This window comes from Pleurodeles waltl, chromosome 5 (genome assembly GCF_031143425.1).
Source record: "Pleurodeles waltl isolate 20211129_DDA chromosome 5, aPleWal1.hap1.20221129, whole genome shotgun sequence".
Lineage (NCBI taxonomy): Eukaryota > Metazoa > Chordata > Amphibia > Caudata > Salamandridae > Pleurodeles > Pleurodeles waltl.
The window spans coordinates 1,647,681,517-1,647,703,025 of record NC_090444.1 but is presented as its reverse complement, the minus strand read 5'-3'; the positions used below and the strand labels follow the sequence as shown (position 1 = coordinate 1,647,703,025).

Genomic DNA, 21,509 nt, shown 5'->3' with positions numbered 1-21,509 from the left:
GACAGAAGGAACAGCTTATGGGTCGGGACGAGCCCAGGGCCCTGGAAGGAAAGCCCTGGGGAAGAATGTAAAGGGGATCTTAATTGGAGGAACGGAGGAGAGAACAGAGCCAAGCAAGAAGATGTGGGACACGATCCACACTTCACCAAGCAAGAGGACGCGGGACCCGATCCACGCTTCACCAAGGAAGAAGACTCAGGACTTGATCCACACTACACCAAATAAGAAGACATGGGACCTGATCGAAGCAGCTAAGGAGGAGGAGACACCGATTGGCGCGAGGGAGCTGCAGAGTCAAGTGGGCAAGCCAACCTGAAACACACCAGAGGGCCTTGAGCGGGAAACAATGAAACAGCAGGAGCAACAGGATCACGCCTGTACCCACCACGTTCCAGGAGGAATGTGGCTAACCAAGGTGCCGTTCATTTTCTGGAATGGAAAAGCCGACTAGGTTGAGGGACGAGGGAGGACAGGAACGTGTAGAGGAAGGAGGGAGGGGAAGAGTAGCAGATAACCAGGAAGACGGAATGATTACAATACTCACAGTCCACTGGTACATTTAGCACAGGGATTTCCCTTTCTTTGAGACTCCAAGGCTATTTTCACTGCATGAGGGTGAGTTGTACACCCCCCTTTCCTCCCACACGTGCACTCCCCTCCCTTGCTCCTACGTGTGCCCCGAACCTTACCTGACTCCACATCACTTCTTCTGTCCTGAGAATCTCCGGGGACGCAAAGAGAAAGATGAAACATGGAACCTCTAGGGAAGAAAGAAGACAGCGAGAATTAATGAGAAGATACAGCAAGTATGAAGATTGTAACATTTGGCGTTATCACCCTAAAGCCCAGCTTCCCCAAATAAAGTACTTGTGACACTTAATATCGCAGAAAGAAGTCACTTTGTTTTATTGGAGACACCTACAGATCAGTGCAGGGTGGGGGAGCACTGGACCCAAAAACATGGTCCCAGGATGCTTGTTTCTGGTCTAGGGAGGACCTGGTCTGGCAGTTCTGGCTTTACTGTTCCCATGGGGAAAAGGGTCAAGACTGATTTGCATATGGCTTGGTCCAAACTGGGGAAGCATGATAAGCAAAAGAACGATGGATTAAACCCAGATCTGTGATTGGGGGTGAGTGTTTGAAAAGTTTCAGCACTTAGTCCATCTTCTTTTTGTGTTGTTAAACTTTCTAAAAGTGGCATTTTCAAAATTGTAATGAAGAAATCTGACCTTACTAATAAAGAGTGTTTATCATTACAATTTCATATATACCAAAAGTGAATTAGCTGCCTGCTCTCAATTGAGAATTACAGCTTACTAAATGTGGTCATGAATATTCAGTGTTATCGTAATGGAGGGGTAGGGCTCACAGTAGTGAAAAATGAATTTAGCAGATTTTCACTACCAGGACACTTAAAACTTAAAGTACATGCCCAACCTTTTAATTACACAGCACCTTGCCCTATGGGCTACCTAGGGCCTACCTTGGGGGTGACTTATAAGTAAGTAAAGGGGAGTTTAAGGCTTGGCAAGGGCAGTTTAAATGCCAAGTCAATACTGCAGAACAAAACTGCTTTCAGGCTGCAATGGCAGGCCTAGAACATGTTTTACAGTGCTACTTATGTAGGCAGCACAGTAGGAGGTGCAGGCCTACTGATAGCCTTTATTTACAGTCTATACCACTCTACAAGGGACTTACAGGGAAATTAAGTGTGCCAGTTGAGTATGAACCATTTTAACCATGCTTTCGGGGAGTGAGCACAAATACTTTAGCACTGGTTAGCAGTGGTAAAATGCATGGAGTGCTAAGGCCAAGAGAAACGAATTCAGCCAGAAGTGGAGGGTAAAAGGCAAAATGCTTGGGGGTGACCCTGTAGAGAGGGCCATGTCCAACAAGCAGGATTACATATTGGGGGGGGGGGGGTAGCCTGATTTGTACTTTGTCTACAAAGAAAGCATAATGCAGGTGTTCAGAAGCTATTGTTTGCTTGTACCGTTCTTTCTCCAAACAGATGTACGAATCGAAGGGGACATTTAGTCATTCTGTTCAATAACATTGTGTAAATGTGTCTGCGTACATCTGAAACCGTTGTGACTAGCTGAATGTTGTTACTGATGTAACAGAAGCATTACCATTCCATTCCGTGGACCACAGGTTATGAACGGCTGGTGTGGCACTGTCAAGGCAACTGACAATGCACAGTCTGGTGCCACACTCCACCGGTTCTGTTCTGCAGACGTTGTGCTCTGCCATCCAGTAACTCTTTGAAAATCGTATATCCAGTCACCATGGATTTCACTGCATCTATCAGTGTCTCCGTAGCTGGGGCCTCGGTGCATCCCACCAAAGAAGGATGTCGGCATCCAGGAGGACCATGACATCGGTTTCCTCACCATTGTTTCGCCGCCATAACGTGATGGTTCCACAACACCTTTGGCCTGTCGAGCTGGACAAAAGGCCTCAGCAGCGGAAGCACAGGAGGAGGGCAGCCATCTTGCTTACTGCTAAGCTCTCCCGGGCAATGCTTTTGCGTTAACAACATCCTCTATAAATGCTTACTTTACTTACATTTGTGCCTAGTTTGTATAGTTAGTCTACTTTCCGAAATGGTCAAGAGCAATACATGGATGTATTTTCCAAACAATGTTTCCTAGCTTATGACAGTGTTTTATTACAAGTCTTTGTTTTTCTTTTGTAGGAGCGTGCATCCGTCTGAAGGACACACAGCTCGCTCTGGCTGTTGAATGTTGTTTAAAGAATCTTTTGCTCGCCTTTTGTTGCGATAATCATCGAGATGAGAGAATGCTTCAACTGCTGATGTCAAAATTCTACCAGTCTGGATCAAGACCACAGATTATTGTCAACGAGTTTCGAAAAGAAGTCTACAACACAGAAAGCAGGTTGGCCTTCAGTGTCCAGCTGAAGTCTTCATTTAACTCAAGGGGGTGCGGTCATACAGCTACTTAGTGATACGAGAATGACTTCTAAATTCTCATTCTTTTATCTGGTGGGAAGGTCAAGCTTAAATGCTTTTGTGTTTTTGTTACTAAGAGTTTTCATTCTCTAGCTGCTTATACAGAATTGTACACCTTTCCCAGTTTGTTTTTGGATGACGAAAACTGGTACTTGGCTGCAAACTGTTATTTCTGCATTTTATTTTTTAATTTTGTCACGCTGCCATTAATCCTTGGTGCATTTCCTTCTAATATATTTTCACTGGCAAGGCAGTCCTGTATAGAGGAAAATATATTTGACAAAATAAAATATTATAAAACGTATTTTTTCCTCCCCTTTTCACAACAGCTTGCTGAAGCCTATGCCAGCACACCGTGGGTTTTATGTTATGCTTGCCCCCCAAACGATGGTTTTCAGCATCTAATCATCGAATCCTACTGGGCCTGTGTTTCTTGTCTTTGGGAAAAATGGCAAAACACTTACAGCCTGTTCTGCCATAGATATAGACACCAATCCATCCCTATCTCTTGTCTGTCATTAAGTGTTTGATGTTCTCGATGTTTCATGGCACTTAAAACTTAATTGCCAATTAGATTGAGGCTCATCAGTTTGGGTAAAATTAAACCTTGAATGCTTCCGGATGTAAAGCTGTCAGGTTTTTTGCAGTGTTCGAAACAGAACTAAACCGGTTTACCACCTTTCTTATGGCACTTGTAGTGTGATTCTTCAGGCTGTCCCCAACCCCTATAATGAATGGACCTAACAGCAGAGTACGTCTTAAACTTCACATTAATCGAACCCGGAGCTGTGCCAGGAACTCTTGATCCAGTCGTTTACTGCAAGCACCAGCATGCTTCAAGAAGGCGACTCATGTTTTCTGTTGGCCTATTGCAAGGTGATTTATAAACGTATGATGCTATCCCAAGTTAAATCTCTGCAATCCATCCTTGGTCCAACGAGGAGGGCCTTCGTCCTTATGTTATCCGTACATTCTAGCCTCACAGTCATAAGATGAACTAATTATGAGGAAGGAATGACTCATTCACCTTTACTTAGACATAGAAGTAGTTCTTGAGGGAGTCCGCTTAATACGCAGAATTCACAATATTTTGATGGCCAGCTCTGCAAAGTCTGTGCGGTCATGGGTGCAGGTGAGCTTACCTTTGGTGCACCCAATATATTGTACCATCCATGCGGAGGAGGGCAAATTCAGTAATAAAGGAGGAAAAACTAACTACATGTAAACATGTATTTAGAGTCCACCTCCTGCTCTGCACCTGGAACTAAAGATAGAAAAGGTAAGCCAAAAACTGCAAAATATAAACCGTCAAAAGTTAAAATAGTGTGAAATGCTATCTTCCTACCAATCTACTTGTAGGTCACGTTTGAATAAAAAGGAGAGAAGGCCTTCATTACATCAAATCTGTACCATTGATAGAATGGTACGCCCCTTCAAAGGAATATGCGAAGTCCTGTTTCTGGGAGCCGTTGAATATTTTGCAGCTTGTTGGGGAACAGATGTATGCCAGTTATTGCCTTATGAAATAAATATGTTGAATACGCTTACAGATAATTTGCATAGGTCGTGTGAGCATTTTTATTTGTGCAAATCTTTCTTGCATCCTTTGTGAATGGATACATTTTTTTAGGCACACAAAAAATTATATTTACCACCAATTTTAATGATAGTTACAGGAAGCCATTAAATCACGATTAGTGCAAACTACGTTTGGGCTTGTATGAAAAGGCCTGCAATGTAACAGCGCTCTGTCCGTCGTCGTCTCTGTGTATCATCTAGTGGTACAGGGGCTCTGATAGATCCGATGACGCTTAACTAGTAACAATGTGTGCACTGCCCTCCCTCCAGTATTCAGTTTACAAGTTTGCCCCATAAATTAGTATTCAATGCTATTACAGTTGTGTTCACTGCACGCCATGTCTCAGTGGTGCACATTAATGTATTCTTCTTTACTTCCCTTTTCCTTTGTTGATATAATGACCTTTCAATCTTGGTTTAAAATAATATAGTCGACAGCATAATGAAATTTCAGCTTTGAATTATTATTTGTGTAGATCTAAACATATTTTTCTTTTTTGTCCATAGAGCAGTATTTCATCCAGAATTCCCAACTGTACTTACTGCCCTTGAAATAGATGACCCAGTAGTTGCAAACTCTTTGATTGACATGCGAGGGATCGAGTCAATCTTGTTAATCAAAGTAAGAAATAATTTCACATTTCGTCATACTAGTATACAAGATGCACATTAACTACTTGGGAAAGTATTTTCAATTGTTCAGAAACCAGTGCTATTGGTGCTTCAGTTTAATTTGGCCAGTGGAGGGCTTTAGGTTTCTAGTTCTACTTGTAGCCTGAAATGGAGGATTGCATTTTTGTATTTTTAAATATGCAGGCCAGATCATGAAATTTCCTTCTGTGCTGTCACTTAAAGCATTTTAATCTCTGGATACTCTTTAACTCATTGAGTGCAAAGTGTGTGTGGAGAAATATAACACATGAAACTGATGTATGTCTTGCTTAATCACAAATGGTTCCTGGAGGAGGATAAGCCCACCTTCGTCTTTGAGGAGCCTTTTTCATTTTTGCCCGTTAGTCTTCTTAAATGCATTTTGTCCTACCTCAAAAGTGTTGTCTAGCATGTAAATCTAGGCCTCCAACCTCTCTGTGCTCCAACCACCCAAAATACATTTTGACCATATAATAATCAAGGATGAACTATTCTTTGAATCACTAGGCACAGCACGCTCACAGTTCTGTATGTTCATGCCACAACACTCTCTGGAAATGTATACTGTAGCTCTACCAATGACAGTTATTGATTGACTAACACTGTAAGCCAGATTAATGATGTCATGTATCTGACATAAATTAACAAGAGAGTTAGATTCAGTCATTTATTACTTATTTGGAAGCCACAAAAACCTTGAAACTATGTTTAATGATTTCAGCAATCACAGTGATTCTAGTGATCATGCCTGGTTTCAATTGTTTTTGCTTATTCTATGATACTTCTCTTTCTGTATTCTTAAAAGCCATTAGTTGCAACACATGCAGCAAAGAGAAAAAAAAGTGATGTAAAAGACCATGACTATTGAATCTGGTAAATTGTGGTTATGCTGTAATGTTCGCACATCCCCATGTGAATAAAGGGTAAACAAAGTCTAGCAAGATACAAAATTGTTCTAAGTGGAGGCAGTGCCTGAAGCTGGTGCTCATTTCATACCAACACCCACCCACCAAGGATGAGAAAGTCCATTCTGCGACAAAATTCCAGTTTGGTTGAATGCGTAAAAGAGGGACTGAAGCACTCAAGGAAGTCCTTTTTGTTGTTCCAAGAAACCATGATAAGTATACAGTATGGAAGTACAACAGTTTATAAAGTGCTTAGCTTTTATTGTTCTGTTGTCTTCAGTACATCAGTACAGTTGACTGTTCATAAGGTAGCCGACAAGTGTTTCATCCAGAGGAGTTTTTCACGCCTAATAGGATGATGTATGTATCTGTAAGTCTTACTCAAACATCTATCTCAGTAATGTCCAAATCCGCGTTAGGTCTTGAGCCTAATGGCTTAAGCGAGCAGAAGTCCAGTAGAAAAAGCCAAATAGTTCTTACGCTCCAGCAGCAGCAAAAGGCGTCTGGGGCCCTTCAGAATCAGTGTCAGTAGTAAGAAAGCCCTAAGGTCTCATATATCTGAACGGGCCACTATAAACCTGTAAACAAGTCAGGGGAGTGGGGAGTCACAATCCAGAATATTAATGCACTCTTCAATCTACGTGGCCTAGTAAAAAGGACGAGAATGCAGAAGCGTTTTACTTACCCTGCACACGTCTGCTGTTTGGGGGTTATGTATTGCAGCCTAATTGTAATGCTTTAGTTGGAGGGATTAACACATTGATGAAACAACTAATGGATCAAGCCAGTTTCACCTCCTGAGAACCTGTGTGCACCTGAGAGTGAGAAATGGTTTTGATCGTTCACTCTAGAGCCTGGGGTTCCAGCGTGAATCCTTTAGTGGAGCTGGTATAAAAGAGGTAAAAGAAAAAGACTTAAATCTCTAGACACCAATCCTAAATTGCTAGAGCTTAGCATTCATTGAGGGGAAACCAGAGAATGAGGGACATTTTTTTATCAGAAATGAGGATGAGTTATGACTGGTTTGAGAGACATTTGGTAAATACATTCAAAAGAAGGTTGGGCTTTGGTACAGGGATGCAGTCAGATTTGGTTTCAAACAATTGATTCCACCTTTTTTTTTTAAATTCATTTGGTTCATTTTGCTCCATTGTGCCCGTTCCACAGCATGACTTTAAGTTTCAAGACCCTGTGCCTCAGACTATAACAGACGCATCAATGATAGTTTGGGGAGCTCATCTCAACAATCATACATTTAAGGGGAATGGGATCCCAAACAGAAACAATTTCACATAAACCACCTAGAATTATTGGCTGTGTATCGTGCGCTTCTCAAACAGAAGACTGTTCTGATAAAAACAGACAACATGAGCACTGTAGGAAAGTACCATCTTACCTGGCATGTTACCCCCATTTTCACTGTATGTATGTTTGTTTTTGCCCTTGTGTCACTAGGATCCTGCTAGTCAGGACGCCAGTGCTCGTAGTGTGTGCCCTGTATGTGTTCCCTGTGTGGTGCCTAACTGTATCACTGAGGCTCTGCTAACCAGAACCTCAGTGTTTATGCTCTCTCTGCTTTCTAAATTTGTCACTGCAGGCTAGTGACTAAATTTACAAATTCTCATTGGCACACTGGTACACCCATATAATTCCCTAGTATATGGTTCCTAGGTACCCAGGGTATTGGGGTACCAGGAGATCCCTATGGGCTGCAGCATTTCTTTTTCCACCCATAAGGAGCTCAGACAATTCTTACACAGGCCTGCCACTGCAGCCTGAGTGAAATAACGTCCACGTTATTTCACATCCATTTTTCACTGCACATAAGTAACTTATAAGTCATCTATATGTCTTACCCTCACTTGGTGAAGGCTGGGTGCCAAGTTACTTAGTGTGTGGGCACCCTGGCACTAGCCAAGGTGCCCTCACATCGTTCAGGGCAAATTCCCCGGACTTTGTGAGTGCAGGGACACCATTACACGCATGCACTATACATAGGTCACTACCTATGTATAGCGTCACAATGGTAACTCCGAACATGGCCATGTAACATGTCTAAGATCATGGAATTGCAATTGCATGGAATTGCAATTCCATCATCCCCCGGGTCTCTAGTACAGAACCCGGGTGCTACCAAACTGCCTTTCCGGGGTTTCCACTGCAGCTGCTGCTGCTGCCAACCCGTCAGACAGGATTCTGCCCTCCTGGGGTCTGGGCAGACCCAGCCCAGGAAGGCAGAACAAAGGATTTCCTCTGAGAGAGGGTGTTACACCCTCTCCCTTTGGAAATAGGTGTGAAGGGCTGGGGAGGAGTAGCCTCCCCCAGCCCCTGGAAATGCTTTGATGTGCACAGATGTTGCCCATCTCTGCATAAGTCAGTCTACACCAGTTCAGGTACCCCCCAGCCCTGCTCTGGCGCGAAACTGGACAAAGGAAAGGGGAGTGACCACTCCCCTGACCAGTACCTCCCAGGAGAGGTGCCCAGAGCTCCTCCAGTGTGTCCCAGACCTCTGCCATCTTGGATTCAGAGGTGTTGGGGGCACACTGAACTGCTCTGAGTGGCCAGTGCCAGCAGGTGACGTCAGAGACCCTCTCTGATAGGCTCTTACCTCTCTTGGTAGCCAATCCTCCTTTCCTGGTAGCCAAACCTCCTTTTCTGGCTATTTAGGATCTCTCTTCTGGGGTATTCTTCAGATAATGAATGCAAGAGCTCACCAGAGTTCCTCTGCACTTCCCTCTTCGACTTCTGCCAAGGATCGACCGCTGACTGCTCCAGGACGCCTGCAAAACCGCAACAAAGTAGCAAGACGACTACCAGTAACATTGTAGCGCCTCATCCTGCTGGCTTTCTCGACTGTTTCCTGGTGATGCATGCTCTGAGGGCTGTCTGCCTTTACCCTGCACTGGAAGCCAAGAAGAAACCTCCCGTGGGCCGACGGAATCTTCCCCCTGCTAACGCAGGCACCAAAAGACTGCATCACCGGTCCTCTGAGTCCCCTCTCATCCTGACTAGCGTGGTCCCTGGAACACAGAAGCTGGGTCCAAGTGTCTTCCACAGTCCATTGGCCCTTCAGTCCAAGTTTGGTGGAGGTAAGTCCTTGCCTCCCCCTCCAGACGACACACCTGTGTACTGCGTGATTTCCAGCTGCTCCTGCTTCTGTGCACTTTTCCAAGGATTCCTTTGTGCACAGCATAGCCTGGGTCCCCAGCACTCCGTCCTGCAGTGCTCAACCCGCTGAGTTGGACTCCAACATCGTGGGACCCTCCTTTGTGACTCTGAGTCGACCGCTGTCCTCAGATCTTCTAAGTGCCTGCTCCGGTACTTCAGCGGGTGCTGCCTGCTTCTGCGGGGGCTCTCTGAGTTGCTGAGCGCCCCCTTTGTCTCCTCCTCCAAGGGGCGACATCCTGGTCCTTCCTGGTCCCCAGCAGCACCCAAAAACCTCTACCGCGATCCTTGCAGCTAGCAAGGCTTGTTTGCGGTATTTCTGCGTGGAAACACTTCTGCAACATCCAGCACGCCGTGGGACATCTTCCATCCAAAGGAGAAGTTCTTAGCCCTTTTCGTTGTTGCAGAATCTTCGGCTTCTTCCACCCGGAGGCAGCCCTTTTGCACCTTCATCCGGGGGTTTCCTGGGTTCCTGCCGCCCCTGGACACTATCGCGACTCTTGGACTTGGTCCTCTTGCCTTGCAGGTCCTCACGTCCAGGAATCCGTCTTCAGTGTTTTGCTGGTGCTTGTGGTTCTTGCAGAACTTGTGTCTTTCTGGGGTACTAGGGTAACTTTACTCCTACTTTTCAGGGTCTTGGGGTGGGGTATCTTGGACACCCTGACTGTTTTCTTACAGTCCCCGCGACCCTCTACAAGCTCCCATAGGTCTGGGGTCCATTCGTGATTCCCATTCCACTTTTGGAGTATATGGTTTGTGTTGCCCCTAGACCTCTGTTTGCCTATTGCATCCTATTGTGATTCTACATTGTTTGCACTACTTTTCTTACTGTTACTTACCTGTTTTGGGTTTGTGTACATATAACTTGTGTATATTACTTACCTTCTAACTGAGGGTACCCACTGAGATACTTTTAGCATATTGTCATAAAAATAAAGTACCTTTATTTTTAGTAACTCTGAGTATTGTGTTTTCTTATAATATTGTGCTATATGATATAAGTGGTATAGTAGGAGCTTTGCATGTCTCCTAGTTCAGCCTAAGCTGCTTTGCCATAGCTACCTTCTATCAGCCTAAGCTGCTAGAAACACCTCTATTCTACTAATAAGGGACAACTGGACCTGGCACAGGGTGTAAGTACCTCAAGGTACCCAATATAAGCCAGGCCAGCCTCCTACAACCACTGTGTATTACCTCAAAAAACAGGGCAGGACACATTCATTTCAACTGTCTCTGCTAGCCCAGACAATATGGAAATGGGCAATTCACAATCACATTTATCTATTAGCAGAATACATTCCAGGAATAAACAATCAGTTAGCAGATCTCCTAAGCAGGAATCAGCAACAAACTCACGAAGTACTTTCAAAAGTGGGGAACACCAGAAATAGACCTATTCGCAACAAGCGAAAACGCCAAAACTTCGCATCCAGACACCCACATCCCCTATCCAAGGGCAATGATCTATGGATCAATTGGTCATGGATATTTGCTTACGCCTTCCCCCTCTCCCACTCCTTCCCTTTCTGGTCAGCAAACTATGTCAGACATCTCTGACCATGATACTCATAGCCCCAACATGGGCACGTCAACATTGGTACACAACACTCCTAGACCTGTCTGTAGTACCTCATTCCAAACTCCCAAAGAGACCAGATTTGTTAACACAGAACAAAGGTCAAATCAGTCACCCAAACCCCAATGCTCTCAATTTAACGAGTTGGCTCCTGAAGTCATAGAATTTGGTTATTAAACTTCCATCAGAATGTATGGAAATGATTAAGCAGGCACGTAAACCTCCTACTAGACAATGTTATGCTAACAAATGGAAAAGATTTGTCTACTACTGTCAATCCAAAAACACTGATCCACTTACAGCATCTATACAAGATATTGTATGCTACTTACTTCATTTGCAAAAATCAAATTTAGCTTTCTCATCCATCAAAATCCACCTTACTGCAGTATCTGCATATTTACAAAATATTCAACACACTTCTCTATTCAGAGTTCCTGTGATTAAAGCCTTCATGGAAGGATTCAAACGTATTATTCCACCGTAAACACCACCTCTTCCTTTCTGGAATTTAACTATCATACTTACCAGACTCATGGGCCCACCTTTTGAACCCATGTATCCTTGTCAAATTCAATTTTTAACTTGGAAAGTTGCCTTCCTTGCAGCTATTACTTCTTTATTGGAGTTAGTGAAATACAAGTGTTCACTCTTGAGGAACCTTTTTTCCAAGAACACAAACATAAAGTTGTACTTAGGATAAACCCAAAAGTTCTACCAAAAGTAGTATCTCCTTTTCACATCAACCAAACAGTGGAATTGCCAATCTTCTTTCCACAGCCAGACTCTGTGGCAGAAAGAGCTCTTCATACTCTAGATCACAAAAGAGCTCTTATGTACTACATAGACAAAACTAAAGATTTTAGCAAAACAAAACAACTTTTTGTTGCCTTTCAACAACCACATAAAGGCAATCCTATATCTAAACAAGGCTTAGCAAGATGGATTGTTAGATACATACAAACATGCTACATCAAAGCAAAGAGACAACTTATAATCACTCCTAGAGCACATTCTACAAAAAAGAAAGGTGCATCAATGGCATTTTTTTCGGAAACATACCAATGGCTGATAAATGTAAAGCGGCCACATGATCAACTCCTCATACATTTACAAAACTCTATTGTGTTGATGTTTTCTCACAACAACAGGCTACTGTAGGCCAGGATGTCTTAAGAACACTATTTCAAACAACTTCAACTCCTACAGGGTAGCCACTGCTATTTTTTGGGAGGACTAACTGCTTTGTAGTCTATGCATATCATGTGTATCTGCAGCTACACATGCCATTCAAACGGAAAATGTTGCTTACCAGTGTACATCTGTTCGTGGCATGTAGTGCTGCAGATTCACATGCACCCTCTCTCCTCCCCGGAAGCCTGTAGTTCGTTCAAGTTTTAACATTTGTACATACGTATATACATTTACATTTGCATGGGCATCTCTTTATATTCTTATACTCTATCACTCCTTCCTTCACCCTTTGCGGGAAAACAATCTAACAATGGAGAGGATGCCCATGCGCACTGTAACCGAGAGGAGTCGTCACTGGATTCCGTGACTCCGAAAAGACTTCTTCGAAGAAAAACAACTTGTAACACTCCGAGCCCAACACTAGATGTTGGAAGAGCTAGCCCAACACTAGATGTCAGAAGAGCTATGCATAGCATGTGAATCTACAGCACTACATGCCATGAACAGATGTACACTGGGTAAGTGACATTTTCCATATAAACATACATACATACACATATACACACTACCTAGTGGCGGTTGCCACTAGGTAGTTATAGTAAGGACCTAGTTTGTATAGGAAAAGCACATTTTGTTTTTCTAATAGCTTTGGTGCTGCATGATGAATCTTCATGAAATTTCCCCCAAAATACGACACTCACTTCAGCGTTTGTCTCCAAAGTTTAAGGGTGATCCGTCAAGTGGTGGGGTGGGGTGTGTGAAAAAGATGGGGGGGGGGCTCTGTTTATATATACATATGAATATGTGTGATTTCTGTCTCTTTTAAAATTTCGAATTCAGTTTGTTCAGTATAAAATTGTCTTTTAATTTATTGTGTGGAGTTTTTATTTTAGCTGCTAATTGTACTATTGCTTGTTTTTATAGAGATAAATGCAGCTTAAGGCTGGTTCAGGTTCTTGATGTGAACTACATTCATCCATTGTAGCTTTTACCAAGTAGATGCCATGTAGGAAACGTGATGCCTTGCTTTCTTGTCTCATTAGAGTAACGTGGCTGCCCGTGAAGTAATGCAGAAGAGGAATCCACCAAAAAACTGCAGGGAAGCATTTACTGGTGACGGTGATCAGGTGTTTGCAAACCGCTATTATTCATCTGATAACAACAGAATAAAATTTCTAGGTGGAGATGTAGAGGTGGAAATAAGGTTAGTGAAGATTCTAATGGCGCGGTTAGTCCTGTAAGACTTAATTTTAGATAGATACATTTTGCTTGCCAATTATCCTTAAAAGAAATTTTCAAGAATTTCGCCGCAACTCCTGCACCCGTTATTTGGTTCAAATGCTTTTGTCCTGTTTCAAGTACTGACTTAAATGGGGAGGTTTTTCAGTATGGCTGCCTTGCACAGTTTTCTATGCCACTGAATTTAGAAAGCAGCAAAAGTGCAAATGTTTTTACTGGTAAAACAAATGTGCTACAGTTTTAAATTAATGTGAACAGTTATTGATACAGTAGTAAAGTTAATATTGATTTACAAAGCAATATGGTCTTGCTTTTGGTCTGCCAGTGCCGGACTATTGGCTTTATGCTCATGCTGCTCAGCATTGTCAAAAAAGCACAATGATATGTAAGCATGCAAGAGTCATCCAGTATGTATGTGTATGCCTCATGATACATGCTTGAATATGTCCTCAGGCATGCACACATACGACATGAAGTATCGACCTTTTTTAAAATTTATTGAAAAAAGCGTGAATCATAGAGCTGTATGTTCAAAACTATGAAAAGGTGCCTTTTGAAAAAGAATTGTCTTGGCAACAAAATTTAACTTCCAGGCCTTTTAAAAAAATGGTTTTTAAATAATATTTTTATTTGAAAAGTAAAAATTGGGACAGAATGGGTATGAAAATAATGGGGAGGATGTTTGGAGGTGAATTCAATCCTGGATCGAGCAACCAGGGAGTAAGATTAGTGGCTTAGCAACAGATGAGCTTAAGGCAGAGAGGTGCAAGTAGTAAAACAAAAATGGAAAAAAATATGAAACATGAGGGAGGAAAGGGGCATTTGAGGATGGAAGCTGCACACAGTGGAGAGAGACAAAAACACCTGCACTCATCATGGAGTGGTGATGCCACAGGAGGGAGATAACAGTGTGATTACATCATATGAAGGACCTACGAGCATTGTTGTCACATGCGGAAACCAATGTGATAATCTCATATGAATGACCAAATGTCAGAGATGGCAGGGAAAGGGATTGACAGAGGTGGTGTCACATGGTCAATATGACAAGAAGTCAGGTCACACAAGCTAACTGGCAGCAGAGAAGAAAAATAACACATAAATTAAGTGTTCAAGTCATCCAAGGAAACCAACTGACAGTGGTGAGGTAATCGAAGGGAGTAATGCCATGCAGGAAACCGGAGTGGTGCTACATCAGGACACAATTTGATGTAATGATTTAACATGAGGTAACGGCCAGCAATGCTTTTCACATCAGGGAAGATAGAACTGCAAAATGAAGTCACACTAGGAAGGTGATAGCTTTGACATGCTAGTTAACATGCAGGGTGATGTCACACTCATAAATTGAGAGGAAGGATATGATAACAGTATTATTGAATGAAAGGGACTGTGACCACTTCTGGCTGTGGGATTTGAATGGTAATGCATACTTTACATGGAAATCAGACTTTTTGTGTTTTTTATAGTCTAGTGTGTAAGAAAGATGATATGCGAGCTATTGGTATATAACCAATCCACCTTGCTTGGTTCTATGAGTAGGCCAGCCTTGTACCACCCAAAGACAAAAGAGCTCTAAAACAAAGCTGCACATATTCCAATAGTACTGAATGTGCCGCAGTTTACATGAAAAGAGGAATACGCAGCACAGGTAGTGGAGACATGCGTACCACCAACAGGTTTGTGGTAACTCAGCCCATGATTTCTACCCTTTTCAGTTTATTATTGCAGGATGTTAGAAACTGGGTGATTAATTGAGGGAGGTGAGAGCCCACTTAATTAGTAAACGCAACCCTTGTCAGCGTGAACTCAAAAGTCAATAAATAAACCTGTGCTTAACTTTCTGGTAGCTTGTCACAGAGGTGGTCAGGCTTAACTTATAGGCAATGTGTAAAATACTTATGCAGCATTCAAACAGAAATAAAGTGAAAATACAAGTAAAATCCCAAACCAATTTAGAAAAATAGAGTAACATTTAATATATAAAATGCCAAAACATCCAATCAATAGTACCTAAGGTGTACATTTTTAAAGTTTCAGGTAAAATAGCACCAAGAAGCACAAAGGGCCACTCGTGGTTTTCTGGTTACTCTGGACTGGGTCAATGTCACAAGTTCAGACTGACCGCATTGGAGTACAGGACAAAGGCAAGGCTGTTAGGTTCCTTTGTGTGTGCTGAAGACAGGGTACACCTCCTTCACAGCCATCCTGTTATGAAGACCAGCTCCCTATACACCCAGGCCTCTTTTGTCTCCATGTCTGGAAGTAATACACATTACATGACAGGAGAGCCATTCACAGTCATGTGACCCTTGATACTGGCAGAAATGCACATTTTGGTTTAGACAGAAAAATGGCAACTTTCTTAAAGTGCCGTTTTCAGAATATTAACTTAAAATCCCACATTGCCATAAATGAGGACTTTAAATTGTAATTCAAATGAGTGAAGTAATTCTCTATCTGTTCCGAAACTGAAGTTACAATTTATTAAGTGTGAAGTGTAAACCGGTAACCCAATGTTAGTATATGGGAGCGATAGCCTTGCTACAGTGTAAAACGTTAAGAGATCTTCCACTATGAGCACATTTAAAACTTAAGCACTAGTTTTTGAATATTGTGCACCCTGCCTTATGATCTGTTGGTGCCTGCCTTAGGGGAAACGTATATTTAAAAGGAAAGTTGAGGCCTGACAAATGTCAGGTCGAAATGGCAGTTTAAAACTGCACTTTAGGCTACAGTAGAGGACTGAGACATTTTAAAGGTCTAATTTAGTGGATGGCACATGAGTGCTGCAGCCAACTTGTGGCATTTAATTTACTGGCCCTGAATACATGTAGTACAATATATATTAGAGACTTGTAAGTAAATTAGATGGACCAATCTGGTGTATACCAACAGGGTTCAGCAAGGAAGAGCAAACATTTGGAGTGACCCTGCAGAAAGGGCCAGGTCCAACACAGGTACATGATGCAAATTGCACTCTAAAATGAGTCCTGTGAGGCCAAATATGTATTGACCAGCTATATGAAAGTCCAATCCTTTCTCAATCAATCAATCAGTATTTGTAAAGGGTGCTACTCACCTGTGAGGCTCTCAAGGCGCTGGGAGGGGAGCGTTAGTGCCGTAGTGGACCTTGCTTGTGACTAAGACGTGGGTGACTGTCCTGCGACAGTCTGCTTGGATCCATCTGAAGGTCTTCCGGAGTTTTGCAGGGTGTGTGCCAGCAAGAGGAGGCCACCAAGTTTACCTGGTGGGTCATGGATAGGGAGGAGTCGAGGATGATTCCTAAGTGGTGGGCGTGCTCGGTCGGTGCAGGGGGGGCGCTGAGGATGTGGGCCACCATGAGTCATCCCAAGCCGAGGTGGCATTTCTGAAGATGATGAGCTCTGTCTTGTCAGAGTTGAGCTTGAGGCAGCTTTCTGTCATCCAGGTGGCGACGGCTTCCATTCCTGCGTGAAAGTTCCTTTGGCCGTGTCCGGGTCTTCGGTGAGGGAAATGAGTTGTGTGTCATTGGCACATGACACGATGTTCATACTGTGGATTCTGACGATGGCAGCAAGAGTGGCCATGTATACGTTGAACAGCCTGGGACTCCTTGGGGGACTCCGCAGTTGACTCCTGTGAGTCTGGAGGTGTAGGGCGGGAATCTGACCCTCTGGGTCCTGCCGGAGAGGATGCAGTGTATCCATTCCATGGCTCTTCCACATATTCCTATGTCGTGGAGTCTGGGGCGCAGAGTGCTGTGGGAGACTGTGTCGAAAGCTGCTGAGAGGTTGAGGAGTATGAGTGCTGCAGTGTGGCCACGGTCTAGGAGTACTCGGATGTTGTCGGTGGCTGCCAGGAGTGCTGCCTCTGTGCTGTGATTGCTGCGGAAGCTGGACTGGGAACTGTACTGGGAGTCTTTGGCCTCAATGAAATTCCGTAGTTGTGCATTGATTGTTTTCTCTAGTACTTTGGAGGGGTAGTGTAGCAGTGAGATGGGTTAGGAATTCTTCAGTTCTGATGGGTCGGCCAAAGGTTTCTTCAAGAGACGGGCATATTTCGGTGTGTTTCCAGTCCTCAGGGAAGGTGCCTGTGTTGATGGAGCAGTTGATTGTGTTACCAAGCTCGGGCGATGGATGCGCTGGCTCTTATGTATATGTGGTGCAGGCAGGAGTCCGGGGGTGGTCCGGAGTGGGTGCTGATGTTGACTGCTTCCTCTCTGGTGAGCGTGGACCAGTCGTGGATTTGTCTTGAGGGTGGGTGCGGGGGTGGTGGGGGTGGGGGGTGGGGTGCTGTTGATCGCAGGTTCCGGTGCCAGGTGACAGAAAGCTGTCGTAGATGTCCTGGATCTTGTGGTGGAAAAAGGAGACGAGTTTGTCACAGAGGTCCTGTGACTGGCAGGATGCTGGTGGCCTCGGAGGGGGGGGATCTGTGAACTCGTTGATGACTAAGAAGAGTTCCTTTGAGTTGTGTGTGGAGGAGTTGATGCGCTCCCGGAGTGCGTCCTTCCTTGCGTTCTTGATTTTTCGTTGGTGGGCAGCAGTTGCTGCTCTGAATTAGGCGAGGTCTTCCCTGGATTGGCTGTTCCTCCATTTTTTCTCTAAACGTCTGTGGGTACGCTTTGATTCTTGGAGTTAGGTGGTGAACCAGCTGGCCTTCTTAGGTACACGTTTGGTTGAAGTCAGTCGGAGAGGGGCTAGAGTGTCGGCGCATTCGGTGATCCATGCATCGAGGTTGCACGCTGCTGTGTTGGTGTTGTCAGAGGGGGGAGGGAGGGATTTGGTGAGCGATGAGGTGAGTTGCTCGTTGGTGATTTCATTCCATTTCCTGTGGCGGAGGGTCCTGGGGGTACGGGTGCAGCTGCTGGGTGCGGTGATTGTGAAGTGTATGCCGCGGTGGTCTGTCCAGTCTGGGGTGGAGATGGTCTAGATGGTGATCCGGTCGCTGGAGGTGAAGATGGGGTCCAGTGTGTGTCGTGTGTGGGTGTGGAGACCAGCTGTGTGAGGCCGAGGGTGGCGAGGTTGTCGAGTAGAGTGGTGGTATTTGGGTTGGTGCGGTCCTTGAGGTGGAAGTTGAGGTTGCTGAGGAGGAGGTAACTGACTGACGCCAGGGCCTGGCAATGTCCACTACATCGTCTATGAAAGTTGGGTGGGGCCGTGTGGGCTGTAAACCAGGGTGCGGCGGACGGAGGAGTTGTGGTTGAAGTGGACCAGGAAGTGAAGGTGTTCCATGGTGGTGCAGTTATCTTCTTGGGCGGCCTTGACATGTAGTGAGGACTTGTGTATGATGGCGAGTCCTCCTCCTGGGCGGGAGGGCCGGTCCCACCTTAGGATGCTGTAACCGTCGGGAATAGCGATGGTGATGTCTGGACCTGAAATGGAGTTGGTCCAAGTCTCCGTGAGGAAGGCGATGTCCGGTCGGGTGGTGTCAATCAGGTCCCAGAGTTTGGTGGCGTGTTTGTGGAGAGAGTGGGTGTTCAGGAGCAGGCAGTTGATGGAGTTGTGGATGTTGTTGGTATCTTTGTGTGCGGTGAGTACCTTTGGTTTGTTGAGGTTGGCGCTGAAGTTGCAGTTCCGGCAGGTGAAAGGTCCGTGGGTGTCTTTGGGGGAGATGCGGGAACAGTTGTTAATACGTCCGGTGTTGAGGCGGAGGAGGTTCTTGGAGTCGTAACGGAGGCAGTCTAGGGGGTGGTTTAACAGAGATTCAGGGTTCCTGATGCTGGGCGAGGTCCAGGCGCGGATGGGTGCAGACGGGCTTGCCTTTGGAGTGCCAGTGGCATGCCCACTGCACAACTGTGTTGCGGTCCACATTAAGTAGGGGAGGGGGTGGGGGGGCAATCAGCTGGGAGGCGTGAGGGCTGAAAAGGTGCTTCTCAGGGAGAGGGGAGGAAAGGTGCAGGGCAGAGGAAGAGGGGAGAAAGGAAAAAGCACTAGGGAAAAATGAGGAATGATACAAGAAAAAGGTCTGAAAATGAAAGGTGTCAGCCAGTCACGTTTACAGTTATAGTCAAATACATTCGAATAAGGATGACAACCTACAAAAAAGTTAGTTACCAGACTGTTCCGAAGTTAGACGGTGCACCTGCACTGTGAACGCTGCAGCCAGAGTGCTGGGTGATGCAAGCTTATTTATGTGCTGCTTAAAGTCCCAAGCACAACTGAACTGCACTAAGAGAAAAAAGGTCGAAGAGCGCATCAAATCTTCTCGCTGTCCCTAGGGAAAAAAAACTTGCATTTGCGAGGAGGAGAGTAGTGGTTTTTGATACATTTTGTGCTGTTGTTTTGCTATTTTTTGCTTTCCATTTTTACTCCTCTAGAATATTCAGTTTTTCGTGTGGTTTTGTTTCACCTTTTGTTATGAAACTGGGGTGTTGCTGCAGCTCATTTTCCGTCTATCTACTCCTTGCATGATGAGTCATGGATCCACTTATGTGGAAGGTCGGGGAGGTCAAGGTTGTGGAGCGCCATTGAGACTGAGATTGAGGTGGGAAAGTTAAACACGGAGAAACATCCACACAGAAAAGAAAGGGGAAAGAGCAAGAAACACTTGAAACTCCCAAAGAATGCCGAATTAAAAAAAAATAAGTACCTCTCTGAACGTAAACTATGAAAGGATATAAGTCTTCCAATCAAAAACATAGCACAGAGGCTATGCTTCAGAGAGACAAACGCAAGAAGAGGAAAGAAAGCGGTCTATAGGCACACAAATGAGAGCCACTACAAAGCCAGCTAATGGTAAACAGTGGGCATGCTCTAAGTTTAAAGTAACTTTTTGGTATGATCGACACGAATCTTTCACTTACAGCTGGCTTTTAGCTACCCTGAAGACCACGTGCAGATTAATCAATTACTACTACAATTTTATTAGTTAAACATTTTGGCTAAGTGTCGAAATCAGTAGTTTGCAGGTTGAATTGCACTTTTTAGATGTGTGGAAAACATAAATATTTTACTGCACTATGAAATCCTTTTCGGTTGGCAAATTTTGCTGTAAATGGAACAAATGACACCAAGAATAATAGAACATGATGCCAAGGGGTTAATCAAAACACATTTATTTTAGTTGCCTATTAATGATAAAGGAGCGCAACTCACACAACAGAATTAATGACACAAAACACATCATAAATGTAACAAATGAGTTCTGTCCTTGTAATGTCCCAAGATTTTTCGTTTTCTGACTACCCAGTTTTGGACGTTTCACTTTGAGTGAGTCTCACTCACAGTAAATTCTGTGGAAATGGACTGGTGTCTGCCTCTTAAGATAATGCTGCTGCTGTGGAGCTATGGTGAGAGGCTCTGGGCTGTTTTCACACAAAAATGTGAGTACATTCTGGCAGGATGAGCATGTGAAACTACCAACTAGGTCAGCCCGAAATCTGGGCGCAGGTAGCCTGAAGCAAAAGAGATCCTACATGGTTGGTGCTGACTTGGTGTAGGCCGTATAATGTGAGGCATACATAGTGTATATCTGTAGTGATTACTGAGGATGCTGTGTGTTCACAGCATAATACCTGATGAGGCAAAATCTGCACCACTGCACATTTCACACTACTTATGCCTAGAAATACTGACGAGGTATCAATTTTAGGTTAAACCAATTCACAAAATCCAGATTCACTGTTACATTTGTGATATCTGTACTTGCTGTGGCACTTGAAGAATTATTATATTTCCCTGGCTCAGCCATCATTAGATTCTAGTCCGTTGTTCCCCTTACTAGGCCCAGTTAATTACTCTGCTAGTCAGCAGGAAGAAAAGCACCCCTCCTTCCCCCCCACCTCCAACATAGTAAAGCCCTTTGCGAGTGCTTGGCCTTGTTCCTAGGAAGGAAGGAGGGAGAAGGAAATCTACATGTGTGAATTAACTGTTCGTACTGCACGTGGCCTGGACAAGCCCACTAGATAAGCTCAGGCTTATGGAAGCTAAGGAGGAAGGCCACATTTCTAGAGCCAGATAAAGGAGAGGCTTTCCTTTGAGACTTTGTGTAGGGAAATGCCTCCCTTGGCATGGTTACCCCCTAACATTTAGCCTTTTCTTGATGCTAGTTATGATTGAAAGTGTGCTGGGATCCTACTAACCAGGCCCCAGCACCATTGTTCTTTCCCTAAACTGTACCTTTGTTCCCACAATTGGCAAAATCCTGGCACACAGAGAAGTCCCTTGTAACTGGTACCCCTTGTACCAAGAGCCCTGTGGCCAGGGAAGGTCTCTTAAGGGCTGCAGCATGTATTATTCCACCCTGG

The 21,509-nt window shown here is 44.3% G+C and overlaps 1 protein-coding gene across 2 annotated transcripts in view; it reads left to right on the top strand.

The window, feature by feature from the left end:
- The window catches only part of SMC6 (structural maintenance of chromosomes 6), a 610,138-nt gene that overhangs the window by 182,679 nt on the left and 405,950 nt on the right, over positions 1-21,509 (top strand). For both annotated transcript variants that reach the window (XM_069235972.1, XM_069235971.1), the window contains exons 15-17: positions 2,699-2,900; positions 5,060-5,174; positions 13,087-13,247. In XM_069235972.1, the coding sequence (XP_069092073.1) occupies positions 2,699-2,900; positions 5,060-5,174; positions 13,087-13,247 (478 nt within the window). The remainder of the gene's footprint in view (positions 1-2,698; positions 2,901-5,059; positions 5,175-13,086; positions 13,248-21,509) is intronic.